General features: G+C 37.9%; 1 protein-coding gene across 1 annotated transcript in view; it reads right to left on the bottom strand.

Moving 5' to 3' along the window:
- Window positions 1–23,125, bottom strand: part of ube2f (ubiquitin-conjugating enzyme E2F (putative)) — a 46,467-nt gene that overhangs the window by 15,457 nt on the left and 7,885 nt on the right. Inside the window, exons 4-8 of the mRNA XM_069698923.1 lie at window positions 21,307–21,372; window positions 12,160–12,227; window positions 7,794–7,864; window positions 7,410–7,467; window positions 551–583 (exon numbers count right to left, since the gene is read on the bottom strand). Of these exons, the coding sequence (XP_069555024.1) occupies window positions 551–583; window positions 7,410–7,467; window positions 7,794–7,864; window positions 12,160–12,227; window positions 21,307–21,372 (296 nt within the window). The remainder of the gene's footprint in view (window positions 1–550; window positions 584–7,409; window positions 7,468–7,793; window positions 7,865–12,159; window positions 12,228–21,306; window positions 21,373–23,125) is intronic.

Here is a 23,125-nt window from a genome sequence, read left to right as displayed (position 1 = left end):
TTCAAATACTTTGGAATTGTTAAGCATAACAATATTTTCCCAAAGACAAATCTGATTATTTTTGCTTCATTCCCTGATGACTTTGTAATAAATTAATCCCTATCTGTTCTTCTGAGAGCCTGCACTAGGAGATATCCAGAGACAGCTGGTGCTGCTTCTCCTCAACGTGAAGTGTAATCTCATTTTGTTGCTTTTATTTCCCTATTACCTCAAAGTATTCTTCATAATTAGAGAAATAATTTCTCTGAGTCAGAAATGATCATCCTATTACAGCCGTAAAAAGGGATAAACAAGGACCTTGTTTAATCTGATCTGAGTCTGGACTAATGTCATTGATGTAACCTACATACAGTGAGCAGCTTTAACAGCTTTGACTTTATAAAGTAGGAGGAACAATCTTTTATTCGACTCCCCTTATTTAAATGACATGTAGAGAAAAACTGTCTCTCTCTCACTGTGTGTGTGTGTGTGTGTGTGTGTGTGTGTGTGTGTGTGTGTGTGTGTGTGTGTGTGTGTGTGTTAATTAGAAAAAAAAAAAAGCAAAACTTACAGTAAACAAGGAGTTTAATCCCCAGACGACATCCTAGAAAAAATAAAAAACAGATGAAAAACCATTAATGATCAAATACTTAAACTTTAAAAATAGCCTATAAAAATTCAAAATACTGTATTACATTATATATAGTACAACAAAAACATTGAGTTCAAAATCCATCCACATCAAATCTCTGAATTTGTTATCACTAGAGATTCTTGAATGAACAACAGTAACGTGCAGGTTCTGGCTTTCCAGTAAGTCTGTCAGTAACCTTTGGGCGTACAATTCTATGTATGGAACAGCAATGATAGGAATCATCCAATTAAGATTAGCACTGACACAGTGAGACAAATTTAACAAGAGCACACTGGAAGACATCATGAAAAAGACTAAATGACTGACGCTCTAGTTAGCTAATGCAAACAACTGTCAGCTGGTCCACTGATTGACAATTTAAAATTACTGCTTTCAGTGCTTCCATTCAATTATCTTTCATTTAAATATCCCCACGCACGCATATTTATTGAATTTACATAATTAGATTAAGCTTTGAACTGTGAATATTCAGAACAACTCTTAAGTTCTGAAGGCCTGTTCTGTGTTGTATGTGATAGAAGCAAATGAAAATAATCTTGGCAGAACATTCCAAGCTAAATTAACCTCCAAGCTATGTATAATGCACCACGTTTTCTTGATCTACTCCCTGTCAACCACACACTGATACATACTAAGAATCACAGCAAGAAACAAGCAAATTATATGGCACCACAGTACAGATTAATGTGTTAACCAAAATTAAAGAATTGTATATTGTCTTATAGGTGAGCTAAAAACAAGATATTGCCAGCTGTTATTACAGATTCTAGGAAGGTTTGTAGGTATTACAAATTTGTCAACCCTATTGTATACTCATTTCAAAATTTTATTTGGTGTATTGTTTTGTTAGGGCAGTAAAATGTATCCCAATTTCACAGACCCAAATTCACTGCATGAATATATGTGTCTGGAAATCGTTTCCAGACATGGCACCCTACTTGGCACAAACTTTGGGTAAATTGTGAAACTTTTGGAGCAACATTTGACCACTCTGTACCGACCACCTAATGTGACAAAACTTCACTGCTACAACTACAGTACATTTATGTTAATACCAACAGGGTTTCCAGACTACAGTTATCATTGATGTAATTAAAGCTGTGAGCAATAGTATGGTGGAACCAGGTTAGTCAAATGCTGCAGCCAGAGGTTTATCCTCCCATGCTCATTGCCATCTTTGTGAGTTGCTGTGGAAAGAAAATTATTCCACAAAATGATCATTATGGTGACATCCTTTTTAATGCAATCTGAGCTTGTGCCGACTGTTTTGAATGAGTAAAAACATCAAAGGGAAGAAAAACTATCTGGCCCATTTTTTTTTTTTTAACAAAAAACTGCAGCAAAACGAAAACAAAAGAAGAAAGCCAGCTGTGTTCATTCCCTTGACTAACATCCCGCACATCAATCATCTTGAAAAATCAATCCAACACGTTGAAAAATATAAAACACCAAATTTACTGTTTCCGATATTTTACTGCAGGGGCATCCTGGCAGCTGAAGGGTTAAGTCACATAACACATTTCTTCACTTGATTCCAGCTGAGGACATCTCTCCACACTTCCTGTCTAACTACTGGAAAAAGCACTTTATCTTAAAATCTATCTGCTTTAAAAAATATTTTACATTTTGCAAAATCTGGACTGTACATTGAGACCATAACTTAACATAATTGCATGTTATTGCACACGCTAAACACGCTTAAAAGAAATAAAACAGACTACGCTTCTAATAGAAAAACCAGTGCATTCCAAGGTACAGTATGCTAGATGATACAAATACACTTGATAATCACGGTCACCTGGAACTTATGAGCCCTGCTTCAAAATCAGATCAGTTCAGTGCAGTTGTAGATTTAAATGTAAGGCAAACCAGAAACACGTGGCCAAAATACAAAAGGTGATACTAATCAAACTAATCGCATAATATTGTTAACAATCTGTCTGTCTCATTACTTTGTCTGCGAAAGCAGCCTTGCATGTTTCATGACTACAGAACAGCTGCTGAACAAAACTACAATAAATATTACATAAGTAGAATATGTCTGCACCAGGAGTTTGTCATGACTACATTTTTGTACCCAGTGCTCTGAAAATATCCACTGTGCCAAGTATATGATACAAAGCCATTACTGTGAAGCTATTTCATGTAGCAATGTGTGGGATGAAGTAGAGAAGAGTAGTGACCAGAGATCAGGGACAGCATCACCCACTCAACGCCCTTCTTTCTGATTTCTTTTTTTTTCACCAGTTTTTTTTTTTTTGGTGCACTCACAATGACACTTGCTGACGCACATGAACCTCTCTCGCACATATGACCACATCCACACCTACGTTCAAGTAAACAGACACCGACTGCAGTTCAGCTTGAACCACGAGCACGAAATGCACAAACATCCACCGACTGCCAGACAAAAGCCAGGGATGGAAACGGGTGGCCACAGAAAAAGCCAAACGAACCCTTTGAGCATAATAATCACTGAAAGTCTTTACATTTCCTTCAAAGCTCAACTCCATGCAGTTGTACAAAACCTAACTTTGTATGACTCGCTGCTAGATAGCTTCATCTATAGCAGCAAGTCTATAATAATAAACTTGTTTTATACAGTAAACGTCACAATTGCATGGTTTTTTTTAAAACTTTTTTTTTTAAACATTGATGTGTTCATTTTGTTTAATTTCAATTTTACAGCAAATCCCCCATGTCACTAATGTGCAATATCCTGTGTATTTTGTGTGTATAGCTTGTGTGTGTACTAATGTACATAGGTCTTACTTTTTTAAACCAATTTGTATTGTACTTGCATTTTGTATTTCTCTTTTCTACCTGTATCCTTAAAGTCCTGTGACAACTGAATTCCCCCGAACCGGGATTAATAAATATTTATCTCATCTCTTATCTTTTATTATTTCATTTGCTTGTCACATGTTGCAGCCTATATACTCTTTGTAATTGGTAAGTGTATTGGAACCATGTTCCTTAGTGATTCTATACTTTAAATAAATTGATTGATTGATTGTTGCACAAAACATCAACAACAGAAGGTTAAAATGTTCCCCAATTTTTTTTTAGCTACTGTTAACTGCTCTGCCTGACAATTGCACTATGGGCACGGAGAACTAGTTTAAAACTCATTATAAGTGATCAAACTTATAGATTTGCATAATTTGAATGGATTTCCGATCAAATATGAAGGTAAGTTGAGTCCACAGTGAAGAAAACTTTTCATAGGCACTGTAGTAGCTAGAGTTAGTTTTAATTCTGTGAGCCTCACCCCGCTGGCTGTAAACTGTTGACTTATGGTGAGCTGATGAAGTCGCTTTAATTCATCAAACTGTAAAGTCCAACATTGAAAAATTACATTACTGCCAATTACATGAAATCCACAACACGAGAATGTGGTTTTTAAACCTGACTGTGTTTTACTTGTTGTTATTGCTATAATGAATGCAAAAACAGAGATATGCACTCATACTGGCTGCAAAGCTCCTTCCTTTGTGTGTGTGTGTGTGTGTGTGTGTGTGTGTGTGTGTGTGTGTGTGTGTGCGTGTGTGTATGCGTGCGTGCGTGCGTGCGTGTGCATGAGTGTGTGAGTGTGTGTGCGTGACTGTGTGTGTGCGCGCGCGTGCCCTTCTTTGAATCAAGGCCAAGGAAAAGATGCATTCAAAACAACAACTGAGACTTGTGCACATTATAAAAGATGCGGGCGATTCAGAGGAAGGTACTGTTTGACAACAATATTTCTCAACATGATTTAAATTTTAATTTAGGTTTCAGTACACAACAATGGAAATGCTGTTTTCATTTATTTTCTATACCTCCACCGAGTTCTCGTTACCTTTTTATTAGAGAGACTGTTGGTGAATCAAAACAAGACAGACAATGCCAGCAAAAGACAGCAGTATGTGTGATGAAAATAAAATGCTGATTATTTGATATTAGAGTTTAGCAGCAGGAAGTTTGGGCTCTCGTCAACACACGGGTACCGGCAACCATGGAAGTAATCAGTCAAATTAAATACAAGGTTGTGTGTGCGTGTCGGCTTATGAACGCAACCTCTGATCTCGCTCCAAATCGCACCACAAAAACTAAGCTTGGTTACACACATTAAGCGGCTGATGAGATAGCATTTACATGTCTGCCACAAATAACCAACAAATAAATGAGTTACATGAACAGGAGGAAAAGCAGAGTGGAAAGATGGTTTGACGTATTTTCAAGGTGGAAATTAATGTACAGTATAGTTGAGGTGTTTTAAATCATTTGAGGATTTAAGTTATGTATGGGCTGTCTATGTTCCTTATATATCAATATATTGGTTTAATTGGACATTGACTATTGCTTTCTATTTATTTTCTCCCAAGTTACAAGCCTAACCTTCCCTTCACGACCTGAATTTGAAGTTTGAAAAGTAATCACAGTAGCTCAGCAGGGACTGAGATATTCCCACCATCACCCATAATGAAACATGTCTCTTTGCCATCAGTCTGATGTGGAGATCTTTTTTTGATCAAATGCTTTCACAGATGATTCCTGTGGGCTCACATTGCCCACATGAATCTAATATAGTCGAGGCAGAAATGAACCTTTGGAAGATAGCATGATTAAATTGAAAGTTTATGTGCAAAGAGATGGCCACATCACGAAAAGTAATTAACTCGTCCACGTAAAACAGGTGTGACAGGCAGCCTCGTGACACAGTGACTACTTACAGGATTAGGTGGTCAAGTCCTGCAGCTGGCGAGCTAACTGTTCACTCATGAGCCCTACGAGGCTGGCATTACTTAGTCACGATAGCTTCCACAGTATATTTGAATAAACGGGGATTGAAGAGGGAAAATAAAACTCTCCAAGCTATTGTGTTTGCTAACTGACTATTGGCAAGCTTGTAAGCTTAGCTAGATCAATAGCGGGACAATTACAGGTTCACTCAAAAGATTCGTTGCTACTGTTCACTCCTAAATGTCTGCAAACCACTGATTTCTGTAGGACAATTGTTACTGCTGAAAGAAGACAAAAGTTCATGTTTCCTGTATTTTGGACGTGCTGGTTCTTTAAAAGTCTGCACTATCAAGTCGCCCTTGCTGTGGTTTCAGAGTTCAATGTTCAACAATAAACTAAGATTCATGCAGACTTAAGTTGACTCCTCTGACTGGCAATTCCATTGCACAAAATCAAACAGTCTTGGAGCAAAATGAAAATTTCAGCTGCAGCATTCAAGTCTTTACAAATGTAACTGAGCATACGAGACCCGACCACAGACACGATGCAATAATCAGAACCTAATTTCACCTTACATAAATATAAGTGGATCCAATAAAATAATTTCTTTTGGAGCATTGTTTTCAGGCAGAGACTGCGATATCTTCTTGTTGTGGTATATGAGGACTGACAGCACAAAAAGAGAAACATAACACGTTCAGTGGTGTGAAGCCACTAAACGTGTCATGGTGACACTGCAATGAAGCAGAATGTATTTGGCTTGACAATTTTCCATTATGTGAAATATATTCTTCATACTGTACAAGAAAGAATAGAAAATAATGTCTTTGTCTGGGGGGAGCTAAAGACTTACAATAATGTCTGCAGGAAGCACCCAAAATTAAAGCATAGGAAGAAGGGTAGTCTGTATTAACAAACACTTAGTAGGAAGAAAACTCTAAAGGATAAGGCAGATCCTGACAATAAATTTAAGAACAGTCTTTGCAGGATTTCCTGGATGACCCTCTAAACTGGAAAATCTGACTCTAAAGTAGGAAAAACCACCCAGTGTATCATATGCATATATTTGTATATTCCTATAAGAGCATGACAGAGAGAAATGTTGACTTAGTTCAAAGAATCTCAGTCTGATTTAACATGAAAGCTCCACCCTACAACTGCCTTAAGCTTGACACTATCAAACATGATTTCAGTCAAATCTTGAATGCAGAGGGCGTCCTTGCTTTAATCGAGTGACGGGTTAGTGTCAAAGTGTCAAGGTGCTTTTATATGCAGCTGAAAAGCTTTTCCATGTGAAGTTTACCTCACATAGGTCTGCGAAAGATGGTTTTCATAGTGTCCTGAGAGAATAGTGCCACAGAGTTTTCAATGGCCCCACGTGGTATCCTGCACCCACATTTTGTCAGTTTCGGGAAAGTGAACAAGTGGCTCATGTGAAGAGGTGTCACACTCATGTATTTTAGTTGTACAATATCCATAATTTCAATACTGATCAAAAGTGTTGCAAGATATCAAATTGGGCCGTTAGAATCAGCCTGATTTAGGCTCATCTGCTTTTTTCTGACAATAACAGGTGAGCGGTATATAGAGAGAGGTTTTAACAGCAAGGGAAAAACACTCAGCTCTGGACTTCGAACCATTAATTACGGCGCGTTTTTCTATCCGGCAGAGTGTTATCATCCAAAGGACAAGTATTGGGTTGACCTGTAATCCAGCTAAAGATAAATCCATAAAGAAAATCCCGGTGTGGGAATAAGTACAGTTGAAATCTTTAGTCACGATGTCCAGCACAGTCAAGGCAGGTTTCATCAACCACCTGCTTTGCTTTACAGGTAAACGGGACTGGGTCAAGCTCAGCCTAATGTTAATACCTCCTGGCCTGGTGCCATTTGGGATCTTAGCCTTCAAGTTTTTCCGTCGCATGTACAGTAAAGGGACTTAAAGTGATCCCCTTGCTCTCACTAAAAAAACAACCTTGAAGCACTGCATTTCTTTAAGAGAGTAACATTCAATTTAAATAAAACCACATTCTTTTGAATGGATGTAATATGTTTACCTTTAATGTTCTGGTGGGGGCCCAGCCTGTGCCATCGATAGAGTGTTCCCGCAATAAGCTGCAGAAAAAAATGAAATGCACAGTTTCAGTCATCGACAAAACTTGCATGTTATCTCAGACACTTTGTGGCAGCTTCTAATTGTACTGTGTTTGTGGGTATGAACTATTAACTCCTTATTCTTATGCCTCCAATGCATTGCCAGAGATCTTACCAAAGACTATGGGCTCCCAGATAAATATAAATAAAATCAAGAACAAAGCCAACAAATCCTGTTTAGATTTCCCTCGATATCTAAACTGGAGGTATATACAGCATGAGATAGATAGAGGGAGGAGTTTCATATGTAAGGACAAGTCATGCAGGAAGCATAAACTGTGAATTACCTTAAACAGATTTCTCCATTTTCCGTGATATTGGGATGCCATATTCTAGTCAGACATCTCACTTTAGGAGGCTGGAGAAAAAGAAAACAAGAAAATGGAGACAGAGTAAGAGATCTTAATTCATTTGATTTAATGATGAGTGGGTAATGACTATTCAGGCAATATGTATGTTAAAATACTTCACAGAGGGTGCAAATGGATACATGTTCTTTGTTGGTTAATATTTAAATTTTTTTGATGATTCATTTTAAAATATTAGAAAAGTCAATGAGCAATCAAATATAAGATCCATATCATTGTGCTCCAAGGTGACTTTCGCTTTTATTTGTTGATAATTTGTAAACACTCTCCAAAAATGTGTCTTGTATATGCATTTCATCCATCAACCTCATTTTCACGTGACTCACACACAAATAGACAAATGGCCAAGAAAATGCAAAAAAAACAAGGCCACAAAAAACCCACAAAATATTCCTCTGTGAACATGTGAAATGTGGTGTGGAGAGTATTTTCTCTCATAACACAGGCCAGTGTCCACAGATGGTCCATTAACTGTTGTTGGTCAACACGGATACTTCTGTGCCTTCTGTATTGGCATATGCCCCATATCCCAAAGTGTCTGGGGCTCTTAACTTGTCTAGTAAAGCAGTACTGAAATTAGCCATGCACGTTGCAATAGACAGATGATTAAAATATTATTCAGCTGATTCTGAAATAACAAATAAGGTAACACCTTGTTAATCTCTACCTGTGTGGAAATCTTGGGTGTAACAGAGGAACAAGACAGGCGAGAAAAGAATACGGATAAAAACAATTAAATACAAAAAAAAAAAAAAAAAAAAAAGGGTAAAACAAAAGAGATAAGATAATGATAATTCAGGTTGCTCCGAGCAGGATTTCTGAGGCTGATCACCAATCACTGAAAACAGTATCGGCTAATACTAACCATCTATTCTTAACAACACTGTATATTCTGTATCAAATTAAGAGTTGAGAAAGTATTATGAATTGACATGAAAAAAAAATAATGCGAATTTGTGTATGTTTTAACATGGATGTTAGAAAGAAAAGAAAAAGATGCTGTCATTTTTCTTAGCTAGCAAAAGCCACAAAGGCTATTGTAAACATTTCTATAATTGTGTAGTTTGAAGGTTTTCAATTCTATTACAAAGGAGCAGAGATGGAGAATAGTAAGGAGCAAGTATAAGTGACAAAGAGAAACCACACAAAAAAAAAAACAGGAAGAAAGGTTTGTATTGATTGCCTCCAAACACCAATCTAACATTTCTCCGATAGTTCACACTCCAAACTCAACCTTCAATTCAGCTTGTTCAAAACCTTACTGTGGTAATGCAAAGAGACTGTAAACAACATGCGGGTATATCTTCCTGGTCTCACTCAATCCTAATAAATAAAAACAATTACTACAAAATGTTGCTCACAAAAGCTTTGCCTTGACTCTAACCTCAATACTGGTCATTGCTTCCTTAAAAATACACAATAAGGACTTTCTAAAAGCAAATTAGCTGGAGACTGAACTTCCTCCCTCATTTTTAAACCAGTAACCCGGATAAAACCCATTTCATTTGGTCTTTTCAGTCATGCATTAATTGTTGCAATTTTGCAATCGCAAACATTTTAAGCAAATTCAAGCAATTTAAGCTTGCAATTTCACAAAATTCTGCGTTTTTAGGTTGTTTTGCACAAGGTGTCCTCAACAGATGCTCTGCTGAAAGTATTTCAGCATTATGTATGTGCTTATTATCAAAGGAAGTGATTACATAACGATGTATGTTAAATATGTTTTATACACACTTCTTCAAGTTGTAAGAGACACTTTGTTTTTGTGCATGCAGTGTGTTTTAAATAAATACCAAGTAAAACTCATCTATTTGTTTGGGGCGACCTTCCTCTTGACCCACCATCTGGTTATTACAATTGAGGGAGAGAGATAGCCTGCACCATATGAGCATATGCTGTCTGTAGAAGTTATGAGAAGCTGCAAATGCGTCTGAAAGCCGGCTCACACACCAGCCACTTCGCTGTGAACTTCCCGCCCCAGCCTGATTTCAAGAGCTGTTCCATTCTGGACAAACTAGCTAATCGTTCTTGGCCTCTTTAAGGTTCTCTAAAGTACTCCTTATCTCGAGCTAATTTGCGATAAGAGACCAAGAGTTAGTAATCCATGTCAGTTCCCAGCAAGTTTTGACACCCTATTCTCTATCCAGCCACTGCATTTGGTGTTTAAAAATGTCTAATGAGCAATAATTTTCCTTTCAATACAGCACAATGGCAAGAGCGGTGGTGGTTTAAAACACTGTATTAAGATAATGACGTTCTGGCTCAATGTCAGTACAGTGTTGATACATGCTGCAACACTGCAGGTAATAAAAAAAAATACAATCATTAATAATAATCAGAATGTGACAGTAATCCATGAAATGAAGGTTGTTACCCCGCAGACGTACAAATATTATTCTAACGTTGCATCGTTCCCGAAACACAAAACAACTTGATATTAGCGTTGTGTGTTTTTAGATGTAAAGTAAAGGCTGAACAATAAAAGCAGGTCCCTCACTCCCCTGTCTCTGTATCATGCAGGTGATTCTTGTACTGTGTTTTTTTTTTTGTGTTTTTTTTTAATTATAATCTGAGTTATTTTTTTTTTTTTAACAGGAGAGGATAAACTCTGTTTGGATTCTGGCTTTCTGGACTCTCAGTCAACCCTGCCTGGTTTTGGGTCCTTCACGGTTTCATCAGTGATGGAAAACAGCTATTAAGAGATTTATTCCAACGACGCCAGCTCACTACACACCTGTATACATGACAGCCAGTAATTACTAACCCTGAGCTAATATTTTCAATACTTTTTCAAACCAGAACAAGGGCTTATACGTATTAAAGTTATTACTGTTGCTGTGTTACATCTGAAAAGAATGGGAAAGATCCAGTGTGGGTTTACATTAACACAGCCCTGTTTGGATTAAGATCATGCAATTCATCCAATTTACCCATTTCAAGATGTATTATTTGAAATGAATGAGTGTCTGTGACATGTAAAACAAGGGAGTTTCTGGGTCTACAGAAAGGAAAACATCTGATTGAGCTCAGATTGAATTCATGCCTGATGAAGAAGTGAACCGATTTAGTGCCGTTCTCCTAACAGCTGACACTGTGGATGTAACGTCAATCTGATTAACTGTTCGGGGAAATAATTTGCATCGATTTGGAAAATATTATGCTGTGGTTTCTTCATGACAGTAGCTTCCCATCAATGATGTTTTACAGCAACACACCTCAATATAGAGCTTCTTGTCTATCCCATTAGACATTCATCAAACAAAAACCCTTACTACATACTGTATCATGAGGTTTGCAGGGATTTAGTTCTCCACATAAACTAGATTAATTGAACATTTTTAGTTGCACCTGTTCGGCATTCATGTGTGGAATTCAAGATCCACTTGTAATGAGCACAGCTCAGAAAATACATCCCAGGTGTTAATTACAGCAAAATGACCTGTTTAATTGGCCTTTCGTGAATTATTAGGTGTTATTAGGTGGGTCTCTGAGTTATTACTGGTTGTTGTCAATCATTTCTGTGCTCTTTATGGGCTTAATCTAATGGATAAAAAAACATTTTAACGATCAAGTTCTGACTGAAAACCTTCATTTAGGAAGAAAAACAACAAATTGTCAATTAAAAGGTCAACCAGTCCGAAGGGACTGATGTAATTTGAGTCGATAAGTAACACATCAAACCAGGTGCTGACCAACTGATAATGTGGAGGCTTATAGGGTGGAAAAAAAGAGCCACCCAATATAATATTTACTATCCATAACTGATAGCAAAGCAAACAAGGAGTATAATTCCCATTGGTGTCTTGAACTTCAGTTGTATGGTTTAACGACATTATGGATTTAATGTGACTTTATTCCATGGAACATACTAATGAACACTTCTCCTTTCTGCCATGTCATAGTGCTCCTCCCCAATATCCGTAATACTCTGACTTATACGCCATTAGGCCTAATTTTATCAATCAATAAAGATGTCATAATTTAATTTGTATGCATCATTTTGTGGCGGGCATCATGAAACTGTAATGAGGCGCCACATATAGCTGTGTGTAGATATCTAATGTGAGTGTGTGTGTGTGCGTGGTAAAAGACTAGGGAGATAACAAGTATACATAGATTCACAGAGAAAACACACTGGCACGGTGAGATAAAGTCTTTGTAGCAAGTATGAATGGAAGGGCCGACAAAAGAGAGGTCAGCAAAGCACGACATAAACACACACACAAAAGCAGACACACAAATGGACATGCTAGACCAACCCATAACGGACAATTGGATTACTTACCACCATGTTATAGGCTTCGGGGACATCTATTTCAAACTGAAACTTTCCGCTTTGGTAGTAACCCTCATCTGGAAGAAGACAGGATGAGAAAGACAGGATGAGGGAGACAGGATGAAGGAGACAGGATGAAGGAGACAGGATTTTCAGTAATGGATTCACAAGAAATTGTTTTAACTGTTAAAAAATTTCCTGTGAAGAAAGGGCCTTCACTCATCATCATGCACTGTTGATCAAGATTTGGAAATAGTTTCTCAATTCATTGTCATGCACAGGATGAGCTCAGTAAACAAAACAAAAAGTCCTTAAAGACACCATGTTCGACACGAAGACCACAAAAAACAACTCAATTTTCACACAAAACAGTCTGAGATTTGTGCATAAATATGGTTTCCATTTCTTGTGAGTGAAAAAACAAGACCTAGTTTTTACTTCTGCAGAGTCCACACGATCCTCCTGCAATGAGGACAGCTCAGAAAAGGCTTCCTTCACAAAAAGTAAAGAAACACACTTTCAAAACTTTCAAATTAAGCTGCCTAGATTTTGTACTCGCTCATATGTGACTGGCCAGATGCAGAGCTGTTGCACTGTAAGCAGAAGTTTAGAAGGGTTCAACTATTTCATCTGACAATGCTCTTTTCGGTCAGAGCTCTGTGGAGGGACCTCTGCTGTGCCAACACAGTGCTCTCATTAAAATGAAGGTGGAAGTTGTTTTTAAACTAGCAGAAGTCAGCAGCCAGCTTATAGGCAAGATTTATAAATGTGCAACAGGACAGTCAAAGGACAGGACTGATTGGGGGAAATGAATCTCAATCCAGGAGGTTATGCCAGAGATGAAAAGGGCCATTTGATCACATCCTGCAGGTCAAACATAACACTATCTTATTTATAGCAATGCAAGAATCTCTCTTTCACACTCTCTCACACACACACACACACACACACACACACACACACACACACACACACACACACACACACTGACATTTACATCTCTGCTTTCATCTTATGAGGCCACAGAGGAAACAACGACAGCAGCGTCAGGGATCAGAGGATGACAAGTTGGAGAAGGGAGATTTGGACAGAAAGAAATAAAATGCCTGCCGAGTTTGTCAGGGCTCAGACAGGTGGTCTGTCACTTCTGACTGAACTCATGAAAGAGACTGAGAGGGAGAAGGAGAAGAGCAAACAGACTTCTACCACTGAGTTACCAGTGTTCAGTTTGACATGCACTCCCTGCTCTGGCATGTGGAGATAATGACAACGAGCCCGGACCAGCGGTCACAAAAAGCACCCGAGTTACAAAACCTGAAACTCAGGTGCTGATGTTGCTCAAACAAACTTGGAGGACATGAACATTATAGCTTCTCTGTGCTCCGGTAGGGCACCGTTCACATGCAACAGGAGCAGTCTTTCAGCTTTTTGATCTACCAAAGTATATAGCGAGGCTACACGAAGATCAGGGTTGCATCATTAGAGTTCAGCTTGGATTGAGATCTGCATCCCTCAGTGGGATCATCTCACATTCATTTAATGAAATATTTCTCAGTTGTGTCCTTATTTTCAAAGCCTGTGACGCTAAAATAGTTTCCTTTTTTTCCCCCATTATTCTGCACATTTTAATTACATGTACATATCCATTTTAAATCATTTACTTTAGGCAACAAATCTTAACTTACTAAATGTAGGCCTATGAGTGCCAAATGATGTTGACTGACCCAGTCTCATTTGTATTGACTAACAGATTATCAATCGTTCATATCATCTATTTATTTCATTGTGTATTTCACAGGCATTTTTTTTTTCACTTTGAATATAATAGCATTCTATATAAAACAGCGAGCCTATGTAACCTTTATACACAAACATATATTTACATGTATAGAATAATCAAACTACTATTATAGTTTTTGCATGATGACAAAATTCTAAATTTGGAATTTCCTCATTTACAAATACGACCGAGCAAAAATGTTATTTACACCTATCATTCTAATACAATATGAGTTTAGAGCAACACTAATACTCAAGAAATTGAGATTTATTAATAACACCTATAATTTTTTTTTTTTGGTGCACACATTCCAAATTATTATTAAGACTACTTCATCAGTCATGCTCTCGCGCTGTGTGCTGGGAAAATGAGCAATTTGAGATAAGGACTATGTAAAAGGTTAATCGAAACCTCACCCATTTCCATTCAATGTAACAAAGACAGAGGTACAATTTAATTAGACTGCACAAACAGCCTCCCATGTATTATGAATAGAGTGAGACACATGGGGGAGAATGTGTGGGATAGAGAGCTACAACTGGAATCTGCATGTCGAGCAGAAAAGAGGAGTAAAAACAGATTAAGCTGCAGCATAAAAAAGGAGGAATAAACGGCTACAGAAAGAGAATAACTAAAGGAGAGAAGCAACAAAACTAAAAGAGGAACAGACTAAGGCAGACTACAGAGAGCATCTACTCTCTTAACAGCCGCAGTCAGACATCATAAATAATTCATGATGTCGTCAGTACTCTGGAACAATCCGTCTTTGCTGTCACATAACACTGGGTGTGCACAAACTCGCACTCTCAAACACACACATTCTAACAACTGAACTCCTTTTTCGGTTAATACACCAGACTTTATTTGTTTGAGACGCTCAAAGGACTGAAAGACATTAGTTGTTTCGTCAACGACCACAAAGTTTGTCCAGAAATAGAGTTAGAAGGAGACACAATTCTTTTATATGGTTACCAAAACATTTCTCCAAAGTACATATATGAATTGATTATAGGCTACGCAATAGATTGCACACAGCTGTTTTATCAATAACATTAGTGCAATAACTGGCACATCCTCATCATAGACTTCTCTGACTGGTCTGTTGTGATTTTCACACCAAATACCATATTTAAAATAAATAAATAAATAAATAAAAATGCACTTGACTCCCTGCAGAAAAATCATGTTGGGAAAAAAATGACCTCTCCCACTCGGACTAATTAGCGTAATTATGATTTCCCACTTACGAAAGCAGAGTGAAGCAGAGTGATGTGCGCAGGGCACGATTGGTGTTGAAACATAATTACTGTTCCTGACAGAGCTCTGAAAAACGCATCAATAACTGCGCAAAAGCTCTCAAATGGGTTAAATTGCCCAACCGGCGGAAAAAGTCATATTCATAATAATGCTAATAGACTCAATGATTTTTTTTTTAATTATTATTATTTAAATTGACTTCAGTCTTTATTTTTATTTATTTTTTAAATTTAGACGATATGAATTTGATACAATGGTAAAAAATGTGCATTATATTTCAGGTGGTTTGGGAATAGAATTAAAAGGAATTATATGACTGCTATAGCTATATAATCCCAGCCCATCATTGGAAATATATTGGAAATACATAAAATTCTGTAATACAAAAAAAAGGCCACTGAAGTATTGTCTTCATATAAAGGTCTCCTTGATCAAGACAATTACAAAATCTGCCTACTGTCACCTGAAGAATATATCAAGGATTAGAGGACTTCTGTCTCAACAGGATTTGGAAAAACTTGTCCATGCATTCATCTTCAGTAGACTCAACTATTGTAACGGTGTGTTCACAGGCCTCTCTAAAAAGTCAATCAACACAGCTGCAGCTCGAGTCCTCACTAAGACCAGGAAAGTGGATCACATCACTCCAGTTCTGAAGTCTTTACACTGGCTTCCTGTCCAACAAAGAATTGACTTTAAAATCCTGCTGCTGGTTTATAAAGCACTGAATGGTTTAGGGCCAAAATACATTTGTGATCTGCTGCGACCTTATGAACCATCCCGACCCCTCAGGTCGTCTGGGACGAGTCTCCTTTCTGTTCCCAGAGTCAGAACTAAACATGGAGAAGCAGCGTTCAGTTTTTCTGCTCCACATATCTGGAACAAACTCCCAGAAAGCTGCAGGTCTGCTGACACTCTCAGCTGCTTCAAATCAAGATTGAAGACTTTTCTGTTTGCTGCTGCCTTTAATTGAACCAGACTCAAGGATGTTGATCAATTTCCTGCATTTCTGCATTTTATTACTGTATTTTATTTCTTAAACTGCTCTGCAACTTTTATTCTATTTTTAGCTTGTTTAATGTTTTAATGACTGTTTTTAATGTTTCGATCAATGTTCTTAATTATTTTTAAATTTGCTTTTTCTTTGCCTGATGTTTTGATGCTTTTAATGGTTTTATATGAAGCACTTTGAATTGCCTTGCTGTTGAAATGTGCGATACAAATAAACTTGCCTTGCCTTTGGTCTGACATTGCTTGAAGCTGTGCACACGCCACCGTACAGAACTGATGACTGTGGCCTCGTTTTGGTAGTCTACCAACAAAACAAAAAAACATGCGCCTCTCACAATTTCTGTTAGCTTTATCTTTTGTTTACCATGTTTATCTGTGTAATGGTCCCCGAGGGGGCACTCAACCGAGGTAATTATTTTGGCAATAAAAAGCAATTGTATGGTTATTATAAAACATCCCATTTTTTGCCATTAATGCCAACAGACACTTTGACTTTTCGCTGACCTTAAATTCACCCACTCAAGCATTTGGTATGCAGCTTTCTGCGGCAACGTGCACGGCAACACATGAATTATCCCAATGCAAATCAAGCAGAAAAAGGGCACTTCTGAAACACAAAGACAGGGTAATTTACAGTACATCAATTTTCTTTCATCATTGTGTTTCTAATAAACTGTTGTTGACCCCAGGCAGCTGCTGGTGTCCCCATTTCTCAGAGACACAAACGTTTGAGGCTAGCGGGTCGCAGCACAGAGTGGCTGCATTGGAAAACAAAATTAAATGGAAGAGACATCCCAACTCATTTGAACTTGAAACATTACCAACTTAGCCAAAGTTTTTTAAGAGCCGTGTAGATGGTAAATACCTCTCAATAACAAAACCATCACAGCCACTTTTCTTGCATCAACTAGATATGAGCAAAGCATCTGACGAAAATGGAGGCTTTGACTTACTTTCTCAGAAAAAAATATATGAACAAAAAGACTCTGGCACCAAAAAATAGGACACTGCGGGGAGCCATCTTCACCTGAATGAATACTGTACCACACTGAAAAAGAAAGACAGAGTGCCTTGTTGTGTGCCAGACATAATGACCTTGAGAACGTCATGTATTGTTAAGATGAACAACTACAACACGACACGTTCTCTCTGAACAGGAATTTATGTTTGCAATGGGCAATTTTTTATACTATTGTTGGACTGAACTAAGTGAAACCACTGAACGTGAATTAAGGATATTACAACGCACAACAGATTCAGCATTGAGCTTTGAATTCTCTAAGTTTTGCACATGACGTAGAGATCAACGCTCTCAGCAGAGCTAATGATGTACTGGTTTAAGTAGAAGAGGAAACTATCCTTTGCATTTTTCATTTTCCTGTCTGACCACTATTACCTTTATATACACTGTGTGCACAATTATTAGGCAAGTTGTATTTTTGAGGATTCATTTTATTATTGAACAACTACAGTGCTCTCAGTCAATCCAAAATGTTAATAAACCTCAAACCTGAATATTTAGGTAGGTAGGTAGGTAGGTAGGTATATACTTCATTAATCCCCGAGGGGAAATTTTTTTCCCTCGGGGATTAATAAGAAAGAAAATAAGAAAGAAATTTAGGAAAGTAAAAGTGAGGTTTTGGCTTTCTTAGGAAAATATCTATGTGTGTACAATTATTGGGCAACTATTAGTGTGCAGAATTATTATGCAACTAAATGAAAAATGAAAATGTTCCCATCTCACTTGTTTGTTTTTCATCTGTTAAAGTGAGAATAATAATCAAACAACTAAAAATTTACAAATAAACATTTCTGACATAAAAAAAAATTTAAAAAAAAAAATCAGTGACCAATATATCCACCCTTCTCTTCAATAACAGTAATAAGCCTTCCATTCATGGATTCTGTCAGTTTCTTGATCTGTTGACAATCAACTTTTTGTGCAGCAGGAACCACAGCCTCCCAGACACTGTTCAGAGAGGTTACTGTTTTCCTTCACCGTAAATCTCCCGTTTAAAAAGGGCCCACAAGTTCTCAATAGGGTTTAGGTCAGGTGAGGAAGGAGGCCATGTCATTATTCTTTCATCTTTAAGGCCTTTACTGGCTAGCCACGCAGTGGAGTACTTCGATGCATGCGATGGAGCGTTGTCCTTCATAAAAATGATGGTCTTCTTGAAAGATGCAGACTTTTTCCAGGACCACTGCTCGAAGAAAGTGTCGTACCCCACCTCCACCTTGCTGGCGTCTGAGTCGAAGGGGAGCTCTGTGCCCGTTACTGATCCGGTCACGGGCCCGTCCATCTGGTCCGGCAAGAGACACTCTCATCTCATCAGTCCATAAAACCTTTGAGAAATCAGTCTTCAGATATTTCTTGGCCCAGTCTTGACGTTTCAACTTGTGTGTCTTGTTCAGTGGTGGTCGGGTTTCAGCCTTCCTCACCTTGGCCATGTCTCTGAGCACTGAACACCTTGTACTTCTGGGCACTCCAGGTAGGTTGCAGTTCTGGAATATGACAGCACTGGAGGATAATGGCGTCCTGGTAGCTTCACGTTTGATTCTTCTCAAATCTTTGGCAGTTAGTTTGCGTCTTTAATTTGTCAACACGTTTCTTGTGACCCTGTTGACTATTTGCAACAAAATGTTTGATGGTTCTGTGATCACGCCCCAATATCTGAGCAATTTCAAGAGTGGCGCATCCCTCTGAAAGACTTTTGAAAATGTTTGACTTTTCAGAGTCAGTTAAATCTCCTTTTTTGGCTCATTTTGCCTGAGAAAAAGAAGCTGCCTAATAATTATGCACATCTTGATATAGGGTGTTGATCTCCTTGGGCCACATCCTCCCTCATTAGACAAATACACATCACCTGATATGCGTAAATCCAAGTTTATACACCTTGGAGTTGGAAAATATGCATAAAAATGATGATATGGTCAAAATACTCACTTGCCTAATAATTGTGCACAGTGTATTTGTGGACATTATCTTCCCAAATAAAAAAAAATTCATATAATTTTCCTTGAACATACACTGGAATGAGCACAGCTTTACGACAGTACTTCTGGTTACATGCTTGTCAGCAGGGCTGTTGTTATTTAGGATCTGACACTGTATTTTGACAATGTACGCTGTTATGTTTGATTTCAGAAGAAACCTGTAATATAAATGATCAACTAATGATCAAAACCACTGTGTCAAAACACCAGATGTATTGGTAACAAATTGTGAGAACTAGTTATGAGACCAGTGGAGGGGGGCAGAGCGAGCAGCGACAGGAGGAGAGCGAAATGACAGAGGGAAATTAAACAACAGACAGAAAGAGCAAAAGAGAAAAGAGTGTGTGATAGGTGTGTGTGCGCAGGGGTACATCAGGAGAGACAGAGGCTTTGAATAATTTAGAAAGTCTTTCTCTAAGAATTCAATCTCCTTATCAACTTAAAAAGAACAAAACACCAGACCTTTCTTATCTAATTGCTGATCTGGGCTTTTCTCTGCAGACACTGCTTACAAAGGCCTTTTGTGAAAGCTAAACTCTTACAGTGCCTCTTCGGGTGGCAGAGAGGTGGATGAATCACAGAAACGCACGCATTCAGGTGAAAGCCTGTGCACATGCACGCAAAGCCGAGAACGTCATGAACAATTCAAATAAATTCATTAATTGCCGAAGCGAAAAAAAAAGCCATGGAACATTTTAGTTGACAAACATGAACTGACATCCTGTGAATCTCTGGTAACAAATCCAGCAGACACAAAATAAATTCCAGTGTAAAAATACTAAAGATTGATTGGTACAATTTCTAAGGGAGAATTCATTGTCACATATGTATTACGTGACTAGTGGCAGCAATTTTGACTGAAAAGGTTGGGAAAAATAAGCCTAAAATAAAATGCAAAAACGAATGATTTAGCCCAGTTAAATTCTTGTAAACAAGCCAAAAAGTAACGGATCATTCTTTGGTTTAGCACATATAAGTGTAGTAAACCTAATCATTCAAGTTGTATGCCAAAAAAGAAGCACATTTTCTTGTTCTTGGTCTGCCTTTTGTTGACAGCCTTGCAGGATGACTGTGTTCACCTGCGTCCTGAATATATGTCCTGATTCTGTACTTGAAGCACGCATTAACAAAGATTTGTTCTCACCACAAATGCTTTGGTGTAATTTGTGCACAAAATTGACTTCGCTGTGGAAATGTTGCTGTGTTCTCAAATATCAACGTTTGCTCTAGTGAACACCGAATTATCGCAAATAATTGAAGCGGCGTCAAAATAAGTCCCAAGACCCAATAAAACATAAATGCATAAATCTGGATTAATTATCTGGAAACGTGCCAATCTGGTATCTGGTGCCATCTAGATAACGTGGGAAAATATTCTATACATGTTTTGCAACACTATATTACCACTTTATCTTTCTCATGCTTTAAATGTGTCTCAGTTTATGGCTTGCGTTCTACTTATTGTATCTTTATTTAAGATGAAGATAGATTCCCACGTTGTTTTAATGAGGTAAATGAGAAGATGATATTGTGCTGGGACAGGAAACAATTTTTTCGTTGACAGATAAGGGATCAGGAAGTGAGAGGTACAGTAAGAGAGCCTCCGAGGACTTTGGTAATTCCACACCAGTGTGTTTGGATGGTACAATATTCGACAGGGAGCCCACTTAGCTTGGAACACTGCTGAACCAGCAGAATTAACTTGAGGAGTAATGACAGTGCAATGGTAATGTGGAAATACAAAGAGGACTCAAAAGGGCACTCAGAGTGCCACTCAAAAGGAACACTTTGGGACACGCGTAGATTTAGAAACAAAATGACGAACTCTCGCAGCCTCCTGCTTCATCACACAAAATACCCTACACCCAAAACCTTAACACAGTTTCCTGCACTATACCAGCGAAAGCGGGTGATCATGTCCACGTCATACATTTACGTGAGGCTGAGCCTGAATTTAAGGTTTTAAATTTTAAAGACGAAAAACATACTATAATCATCACTAATATTTCCTAAATAATAAGAACCAAAAATACTCCCACTATAAGTGCACACAGTTGCAAGGTTGGAAAATTGTAGAACAAGTAAGAACAAGATAATCTTTCCTTTTCTCTTACCAGGAGACACTGCCAGCTGAAAATGATGCAGTTTATCCTCATCTGGGAAATTGGCTTTGCATGTACCTGCAGACGAGCAAATGTGGAGGGAGATAAAAAAAAAGAAAAAGAGTTATCAGTAGAGTCAGGAGCTAAAGCCCGAAGCAGCTGTGAGAAGGTCTACCATCACATTTTATTATCTGCCTTTGTGTCAAATGAAGGCATTAAAATCAATAAAACATTGTATTTTCATCAAATCCCTGCTAAGCCACAGTGTGTTCTTACTGCACTCACTGCAGGATTTACTGTACTGATCTGCCTTTAGGAGGCCCTGTGGCACCATATTCCCCCCTGCTGTTTAAGGATAGGTACTGCGCTCAAAACAATAACAGCACCAATAAAAGTTATTTTTAAACATGGTTATGTGTAATAAAAATCTAATCTGACTAAGAGGGCTGCGGCCCAATGAATAACTTTTCCTGTTTTATCCTTTGAGCTGAATGCATATACTGCATGTAAAGAATAGCCCTAAAATAATGTCAGATAATTTATACCGAGGGAAAAATGTTGACCTTTAGGACTCACAGAATGTATTGAGCATCACATGCCCTTACGATCATCAAAAGTGTTCAACATTATACTGTATAACTGCGTATTAAAGTGAAACTTGACATGTGAAATTCAAAAATGTTGTAATTTTTGAAGAACAAATTTCCACCTGAACCTTGTTTATTTTTTAACTCCAGTAGTGTTTATTAAATGAGGAGCAAAAATGTTTCTCAATCACTGATCTTTTGGATATGAAAAAAAACCCAGATACCATCAATAAATTGACCCCCATCAGCCAATAAATCCTGGCGTTCACCTGGACACCCCACCTTGTTGGGTTGCCAGCTCTGAATGCATTGTTTTGTTTGCACATAATTTGCCTTCAATTTGCCTCTAATATCTCCATCCATAGTCTGTTTACCTATCTTCTTGCTTTTAGTTCCTGCTGCAACAATGATCTCGGGTTTACCTGCTATCCGATTATGTAGGTTTTGTTGTTGGAGTGTTATTGAAAGTGATATACTAATAAGAATCAGAAACATCTGTTGTTGTTGTTGTTGTGCACAATTAATTTAGTCACTCTGTTGTTACAGCATCCAGTCAGAAGAATACAACATAACCAGCACATCCTCAGGATTTTATCAACTTTGGAATCAGATGTTCCTCATAATGAAATTGGATTGACCCATAATGTACAAATTGAAATAAATTACCAACGTTGTATCAAAATTACACATGTCAAGGCAACCTAGAGTAAATACTGGAATGTACAAACCCACTGGTGCAGAAAGCACACAGAGGTCTATATCAATAGCAGAGCAGGGTTTTAATTTCCTGCTTTTGGGAATTTCAACGACAAAGAGCACAATGCTGCCAAACTCTAAGGTAAGATTAGACACAAAGAAGAAAAGTTCAATATCTTTTTCTACACACTGTGTCCTTAATGGTGTCTTTGACAATTCCACTGCTCATTTACACTATAGAGGCACAGATCCTCTCCTTGCCTTTTCCCTGGACTCTCGTTTCTGTCTGCCTACAAAGGTAATAATCGATCAATGACACACGGCAAGAGAAGAGTCATCGCACAAAGCCAGGTTTCATTAAAACAAAGAAATGAAACCTAAAATCAAAAGGTACACTTTGCTCAGGACCATATTTTATTATTGACTTCAGTAATGGAGCTCTGCTGGATCGTTCACCTACTTCTTCACCTAATTTATCCTTTTAGCTCCATGTTCAGGATCATCGGTGTCACTGAAACAACTGAGATGTTTGTCCAAAGAATCAGAGC

The sequence above is a fragment of the Brachyistius frenatus genome, unplaced genomic scaffold (genome assembly GCF_029030835.1).
Source record: "Brachyistius frenatus isolate BFR_SWC_R1_liver_20210118 unplaced genomic scaffold, ASM2903083v1 Contig_28, whole genome shotgun sequence".
Taxonomy (NCBI): Eukaryota; Metazoa; Chordata; class Actinopteri; family Embiotocidae; genus Brachyistius; species Brachyistius frenatus.
This window is presented reverse-complemented; position numbering and strand designations above follow the sequence as displayed.